Genomic DNA, 8,584 nt, shown 5'->3' with positions numbered 1-8,584 from the left:
GATGATTGTTAGCAAATTTTAAGCTCTAAATTAATATCAATTAATGATATCTGGCTCGGTGCAATTCGAGATTGATCGTTGTTCGGTGTAACTACCATCCAGTGAATCATTCATATCATCATTTTCATCAAACTTTAATCTTTAAGCTATTTTCTATCAAAAATATTAATAAATAATTTATGCAGTAATTTTCATTAAACATTGAGCTTCAAATTCATATGTCATAAGTGTTATTTTGTAATACTTTTATGTTATCAAATCGTGTCAGACTTCAGATATCCCAAAATCAGTTATTGTATGTTGCAATCAGCAATCAACCATTTTGTATCAAGAATATTAATAAACAATTTATGCAGTAATTCTCATTAAACATTGAGCTTCAAATTCATATTCCATAAGAGTTATCTCCTAACACATTTATGTCATCAAATTCCCACTTAATATACAACTGCATAATGAATTAATTATCAAGATGTTCATTTGTTAATCGATGAAAAATCAATTGATTAGCTGTCCATCCTTTTCTCCATCCGTTGGACGAAGAATGCGACGATGCAAGGAACTTCGGCTAGTTGAAAACGTTGCAGTTCCGTGGAATTGCAGGTTGGGGTCGAAAGGGAGAGGGCGGGGTCCGGTTTTCTACGGGGTCCTGCGTAAATACCATGGGCCCAATCGGCTGGAAGTGTAAGCCAATACCCAGGGTGTACACTCGGCGTGCTGCGAGCTCTGCTCTCCTCCACGTGAACCTCTTACCCCTCCCTCTCCTCGTTAACACCCTTCACGCCAGTTCCCTTCTCCTTCTCGTTGATTTTTCTGCCCTTTCCCGTCGCTTCCCTTTGAAAAACGCTACGAATAACGCGAACCCGATCCCAACTATTCGACGGTTCTCTGCCACTGCTGCTGGACACACGGTCGACGCCAGAGCGCTGCCGTGCGGTCGACTTCCTCTTCCTGTGTCCACGTCGGAACTACGTAGTCAGGTGTCCGGCCTGACGGTCCCGATTATGTCGACATCCGATAGTCGGATGCGACCGGACTCGTGAGAGACGAGTGGTACAATCAGGAGGAAATTTTCGCTGACGAATTTTCGATTCCAGGAAGTACGCTTTTCGTGTCTTTTAGTCGTGATTAATTCTTCCAATGCGGAAGGATATATGCAGGGTGCACTGGAATCTTATGGGTGATGATAAAAGTATCTTCAATCTTAGAAGAGCAGAGACTGGGTCGTCGTGACCCAAATTTAAAAATGTATACAAGGATATTATATGAGTAAAAGAGTTGCATATATTGGAAAAAGAATTTATGAGGGAGAAAAGAAACTTGGGGCTCTCTCCATGGTCCGCTGTCCGAGGGTTAATAAATATCAGAGCTTCACAATAATGACATTCACTTATCATTTTTAGAAGGGCAGTGCAAAATTTAGAAAATGAAAATAATATGAAATACAGGTTTAAATTAAATTGAAATTGGGGCTCTCTCCATGGTCCGCCATCCGAGGGTTAACGTCAGAGCTTCAATATAATGACTTTCACTATCAAAATTTCAGACCCAACCACTCTAACTTGCAAACTAATATTGGCATAATCAGAACCTTTTTCTGGGATGGATCGAGTCCACAGAATTTTAGAATTTTGGAAGCTTAAAATCTTAGAATTTTAAGGAGTACCAAGGTCTATTATAAGTCCTGCTTAATTACTCAATATGGCAATAAACCTTCTAATTTACAAACTGTAATTATTTATCTTATCCCTACTGAGAGTTAAAGCTATTCCCAAGTAGAATAAGTAACACTCTATATCAAACAGAAGATGGTAACAGTCGAAGAAAGAGGGTGGCAGAGTCTGGCAAGTGGAATAGGTAGCGTCGGAGTGTTTCGCAGCCGGGCTCACCGTTCACTGGTCAATAATCCACGAAAGGGAAGGCATTACAAGCCAGTGATCTCGAGGGTATCGGGGCCACTCGTCTGCAAGGCAGGACCACCGTGATCGGCGTGGTAATGGTATCTGAAGAAAATAATATCCTACTTCCCCGTCCCTCTCGCTGGCAAGGATATCGGTATAGCAGAGACGAGGCTCGAAGAAGGCCCCCGATCACCGATCAACGATCGCCGAATGAACGATTAGTATCCCGTGTCGTCGGCATCGACGACGTCCAACCCGTGTATACGAACGTCTTACGTCTTACACGTTCCTGGACATGGATATCGTTTAAACCGTTTCTTACATCCTCTTCTCCCATCGTCACTTTTATTCCTATACTTGACTGCTTTCTTTTGTTATAACTGATAGGAGACCACGCTGTCTTTGGAAAGTTTCACTATGAGTACAAATAACTAAGTCCTAGCACTTCATAACTTCAATATAGTAATCTATAGTTTATGGGACACTGTTGTATGTCCCATGACAAAATCAGATTTCTCAATTAATAAAATATTACTATAAGCAACTGTGTTAAATTTTACAAATATTCACCCACTGATTGATAACTGAAACCAACCCTTACCACTGAAAAGTTTCACTTCAGTTAAATATACTTGAAACCAATCCTATGAATACTATTTTCCACCCTCAAAGACACAAAGCACAAATCAAGCAAACAGGCATAATTGAAAAGTCCTGCAAATCTCCTTAACTTAAAAACACCTAGCCGAGCGTTGGATGGAGGAAAGGTTAACGTGCGAGGGTAGGGGTACACACGTGGAAGAAGAGGATGGTACGCACGTGGAACGAAGGCAGCCGAGGGAGAGGAGAAAAAAAAAAGAGTACGAAGAAAAAGGCCGGCCCATGGTGGAGTGGGGTCGGATGGTACGTAGTCAGTGAGTAAGGGGTGAGAGTGGGTGATAGTAGGTGGTAGATCTCTAGTTAGCCAAGACACATTGACAAGGCATCGTGCCAGCATGGCAGCAGCATGCTGTGCTGTGTCCGAGGACTTCTTCTTTTTGTCACCTCAAGATTGACACTCGTACTTCATCATTCTTAGACTGGACTCTGCTGGTGAACTTCTGCTTCAGTGAACCATTCCTTGGATTTTTCTTGTTTTTCTTCAGTGTTCATTTGTGAAGAACAGTGTTCAAGGTGCAATTATGTCTTCAAGGTGCTTCAAAGTCAGACTGAAACCAGTGTTGTGAGAAGAAGAATACTTCAGAGATGACTGAGAAGAGAATCAAGGATCTGTACAAGAATAGAAAGAAATAAAACAGTGCTGATGATATTGTATGATAGTTGAAGTTCTAGTGTTGATTGAACATTGATAATGATGACTTTCCTGTGAATGATTGTGGAAGTTTGGTAATCTTCTTCAACTGGATGATTGTAACATTGCTGGATGTTATAATTCTTGTTTTCAAGTGACCAAAAGTAGTTTGTTGAAGGTGCATCTTTATGGAATCATATGTTTTAGAACGGTGGGACTAATTCTTGGATAGATGATCATTTTGAGTCATTGAAGATGGAGAACCGAATCACGTGGGAAGATGCACATGGTTTTCAGGCTATGAATGAAAGTATCTGGCAGATTTTCTGCAGAAGCCTTTAGAGGAAACCGGCAGGTCTTCCAAGCCATAAAGGTACTTCTATACGCTCAGGTCCATATGTACGTGCATTTTCCTTTCACCCATTCATAAAAACTCATTCATGAAATTCTCAGATTTTTTAATAATTTTTCCTGTATTTTTTTTTATTCGAGATCATACGATTTTATGGGCGTAGCTTCAAACTGTTTATTATTCCATGGGAATTTCTGTGAAGCTGATAATGTTTCAGTAGAGCAGATTTTTTATCATTTTCCTGTGTTTTTTATTTTTGAACACAGCTTATAAATGTTCGTAGCACCTTTGTAATATCACTTATATTGAAGCTGATTTTACTGAAGCATATTTGTAATATTAACGCGTTGAATGGCACAGTGAAAGTGGCCAAGTATAGTATGACACAATTTAATAAGAAATATTTTTTTAAATATTGCTTTCTGTTATGATTTCAGTTGCATTAAATATGTGGCACCGGTCATCGGTGACCCCATAAGAGTCAACACATTAAGTATTAAATATAGACCCTTAATTTCTTCAAATGACACTTACATATATTTGTTAATTGAATCTTTCGCTTGTTAGTTAATTAAATGATACATTAACACGTTGATTATCACAGTGAAACAAAAATAATTGGATGTTATTAAAAATATTAACTGTTAATTTTCTATTCTAAACAATGAGTATAATTTCAATGGTATTTAGAAATTTCTCTTCTTTCATTGTTTTAATAATTTGACTAATTGTAAATTCAAATATTTTACCTTTTTATCATATTTCCTTTCCAATTGCAAATTGTACCCAAGAATACTTTTTGCCAATGTTAATATTAACATACTAATTTTTAATAATTATATGGGGGTATGTTGAATAACCGAAGCGTTTATTAATTCGATGTAAACTTAGTGAACTTTAACTTAAAACTAGTTAAATTTTCAATTTACCCTCCTACATTATTAATACTAACTCTCAAAATTCCCTTTCCTTTGTTTAATTATTCAATTCAACATTAATATTAAAAACAACCCCCTCTGAAAAGTTACATTACTCTCTATATTAAAATAAATTCTTAAACTCCTGTATCTCAAATTATTTATCAATCTCTCCTTTTATATAAGAAACATCAACCATAAAATATATTAAAATATATTTCTATAATCCATCAGAGAAAAATTACTTACATAATCCATCACAAGTTCTTCTCTAAAGTTATCTACTGTCCCAGAAAAGAAGTGGCAGCATCAAAAGCCAGTTTCTAAGAACAACGTACACTGATAATTAAGTTCGTTTGAAAATATATGGCAAAAAGATATTGATAAAGAAGTCAGTGGCATACTCACGGAGCAATGTGCGGTTGCTAGGGCGACCAGAGGGGCTGGACCACATCTCTACAGAGAGGAGGCAATCCATCCGTGTATTTTGTCGAGAGGCGGGGAAAGGGGGTGTCTCTAAGGGCGGCTGCGACCAGAAATTTCGCAGAGATGGAGTTTCTGCAGAATCATCACACGGTGAACACCTCCGAACCGCCGTACACCCTCGGCACAGGTGAGCCAGTGTTCCTGTTGAAGAAAAAAACATTAATTTGTTAAATTGTGCAAAAAATGAATTATCCCATTGAGAGATACTGATTTCAACTTGGAGCATAACTGTGATCCTTGGTTTGCTAGATAACTTGATATTTGTGGAAGAATTTACATAGTGAAGTTAATTATGCTATTAGAGTTTTCATATGAAGATATTCTACTTTCATCTCAATTCTGTGCACTTTGAATTTTGAAACATTAAATGACAAATTTTTACAGTGAATACTCTAATATTTCTCTATGGATAATTAATATTTGAGACTCCAAATTATATTCATTAATGCTTCAAAGTTCACGTATCAAACTATTAAATATCAGAAATATCTTGACCATCAAAACACCTGTAATACCTCTTCTCCTGTTTCCTTTTTTTTTAAATATCCTCTTGAATATCATAGGTTCGGTGGGAAGCATCGAGGCCACCATACCTTCCGGCCTCTGTACCGGGCCTCTTGGAGTGTTATCCAACGAAGACACCCTAACAGATAATCAAAACGAAGAAACTCTGGGTGCTCTGCAGGGCACCCTTCGTCTGCAGGATCTGCAGAACTCGCCGGAAGATATCGGTGCCGATCAAACACAACAGATCCAAAATTCGGGACAAAATCAAGTGGTCAGCGAGTTTGGGGCCAGTTTCTGGGTGGACGACATGGCTGGCTTTCCATTGCCACCCTTGGATTTGGACCCTTTACCTCCTGGCCTCTTCAGTCCCTGCTCTGGAACCTACAAGTGAGTCGTAGATAAAGTTTCCTCGTGCTTTTCATTTTCCATTCTGTTTGAAATAAAATAAATCTATTATCTGTAATTTCTGCTTTGAACGAATTTTTATTTTAAAATTTATATTTAATTAATTTTCTGTGCAAAATATAAGTGTTTTAATCTGAACTCATTTTTTTAATTATCTGTGCTATTTTTAATAATTTTGATTATTTTCATAATTTCATATGTAGCCTATATTCGACGAATAATAATTTAATATTGTTTTACAAAAATGTAAAGTGTTAAGCGTTTGGTTCAACTATTATACTAGCCAGCGTACACTCGCCTGACCAATGTCTGGCCGTACTACTTGCTAGTAGTCGCAATGCCTTCACGTCTTATACATATTTATCAATTAATTTTCACAATGAAGTTCTATCAAATACCAAGGCATTTTATTTGAAATATTCTATTTAGTTATAAAATTATTAAAACAAGTATGAAGGCGTTAAAAAGAAAATGTAAAAATATTTAAGTTGTAAATAAAAATGCAACTTTAATTTAAACGCGTTAAAAATTGAAGAAGCACGTATTTTAAAAATATAGTAATTTTAACGCTGTATTCGATGTACCTTGTAATTTTTAAGTGTCCTTGCAGTTGGGGTTGCACCAGAGGCGAATGCGCGCCGAGGACGGGGAACGGTAACGGAGAAGGTGTCGCGGATGTTTTACTATCCTTGAAACATGCGGTGGTTCATCCCGGAAGTCCTACAGGCGGATATTATTCCACAGGAGGATCGGGTCATCATTACTCGCAGGATTACACGCAAAATCTTGGTCCACCTGTACCACCCACCCACTACACCTCCACCCCAGCCATGTCCGTGAACGTTTCCATGAACATGACGATGAATATGAACATGCATTCTGGGTAGGTTTATCTTCATCTAATTCTACTTTTATTAACAGATAAAATACACAACATTTCCAGTTACATAGGTAACTGGTTTGAACCTAACCTTACATACAAAAATGAATCAACTTCTTATAAAGTCATCCTTTGTCGTTACCTTCCATTTCGCATAGAACAGCTTACAAAAGGAATTGCAAAATTCCTCTTCAACAAGAAAACAACCCTTCGCCATTTTATTCGTCGAAGAGGGTGCGCATGCCGTGGGGTATTATTCAGAAATTGGCTGAACTTCGTCTTGGGGGACCAAAAATTTCTGGATGAAAAGTATCAAATCTTATAGTTTTTGACCTAAAACATTCGAAAATGCAAGTTAAAAGTCCAGGAAACCAATAGTTTAAAAGATATGAGTACATGAAAATGTGTGTACTTGGCGTACTTTGACAGGTCAGTACGACGCCATTTGGTCCAATGAGTGGAGTCGCCGTCGGTAAAACAGAATTATATAAGTGGTGGCCTAAACCCGGTATACCTAAGGTTAAGTTTTTTTTTTTATAAACAATATCCCCTCGGATTTGATAGGAACTGAAGGTACTCACACCCAACAAATAGAGTCCAAACAAAGGATTGGATGCGGGGAAGAGTCAATGTGACATCGTACTGTCCTGTCAAAGTACGCCAAGTACACACATTTTTATATACTCGTATCTTTTAAACTATTGGTTTCCTGGACTTTTAACTTACATTTTCGGACTTTTCAGGTCAAAAACTACAAGAACACATATTTTGGACTCGTTAATTTTTGGTCCCCTAAGACGAAGTTTAACCCAGAAATTTGTCCATGTGTGCGTAGATACGAGCAGAGCTATTCGTCGGCCTGGGGCGTGGAACCCCTTTTAAGTCCCGCCCAGCAGTATAATCCCGTAGAGCAGCAGACGAGGGTGAATCAACCCCCGGCCAATAGCCTGATCGGCACCAGCACCCATCCTCATTCTCATCCCCCGACGCACGGCCATTCCAGGCTACAGCTGTCGAGTGAGCATGCGCTATGCATAACCGCCTCCGGAAACCCGGTCACACCCGATGACAATGGCAGACCTAACCTCTGTAGAATATGCGGCAAATCGTATGCCAGACCCAGCACCCTCAAGACGCACCTCAGAACGCACTCTGGGGAGAAACCGTTTAGGTTAGTGACGTCTACCATTTGTACGTTCAATCGGTAAGGTCGATTTCAACGTTGAAGGATTAATTAAAATATGAAGATTGTATACAGTTATGCGCCACTTAACTGCGCATGCGCAACATTATGCCGTTTCTTTTCCTTTTTAAACAATAATAGTACTTCAGTACTGTATTCGGATTACGTCCGTTATTAAAATTAAATAAACGTTAATAAATATCCTTTCTTTTTAAGGTGTCATGCGTGCTCGAAGGCATTTAGTCAAGCAGCTAATCTAACCGCCCACGCGAGGACTCATTCCGGGGAAAAACCGTTTCGATGTCCCGTATGCGATCGAAGATTTTCACAAAGCAGTTCGGTAACCACACATATGAGAACGCATTCGGGGGAACGTCCATACAGGTGAGCTTTATTACATTATATGGATTATTGAAATTACTTTTTGTAATCTATGTTATTCGATCCAGCATTTTAATACTTATAATGAGAATCCCCGCGAAAGCCAGTTTGATTTAAATTTTGATTTAACACGTGAGGGGTGTTCCTTGTTATAAACACCCGTTTTATTTTAACATACACAAGAAATAATAAAGATTCAATATTTAACTATTAAATAATTACAAAATAGAGTTATGTTTGGTTCGCAATTAATCGATTTACCTTTTAACTGGTATCTTCTT

General features: G+C 38.3%; 1 protein-coding gene across 1 annotated transcript in view; it reads left to right on the top strand.

Annotated features, from left to right (window-relative positions):
- Positions 1 to 2,832: 2,832 nt before the first annotated feature.
- LOC117607877 (uncharacterized) overlaps positions 2,833 to 8,584 on the top strand; it is a 10,952-nt gene continuing 5,200 nt past the window's right edge. Inside the window, exons 1-6 of the mRNA XM_034332090.2 lie at positions 2,833 to 3,565; positions 4,891 to 5,074; positions 5,511 to 5,841; positions 6,470 to 6,742; positions 7,575 to 7,910; positions 8,139 to 8,306. Coding sequence (XP_034187981.1) covers positions 3,497 to 3,565; positions 4,891 to 5,074; positions 5,511 to 5,841; positions 6,470 to 6,742; positions 7,575 to 7,910; positions 8,139 to 8,306 — 1,361 coding nt within the window. The 5' untranslated portion in view covers positions 2,833 to 3,496. The remainder of the gene's footprint in view (positions 3,566 to 4,890; positions 5,075 to 5,510; positions 5,842 to 6,469; positions 6,743 to 7,574; positions 7,911 to 8,138; positions 8,307 to 8,584) is intronic.

The sequence above is a fragment of the Osmia lignaria genome, chromosome 5 (assembly GCF_051020975.1).
Source record: "Osmia lignaria lignaria isolate PbOS001 chromosome 5, iyOsmLign1, whole genome shotgun sequence".
In the NCBI taxonomy this organism is placed as follows: Eukaryota; Metazoa; Arthropoda; class Insecta; order Hymenoptera; family Megachilidae; genus Osmia; species Osmia lignaria.
Note: the sequence above shows the minus strand (reverse complement) of the source record. Positions and strands in the feature narration are given on the sequence as shown.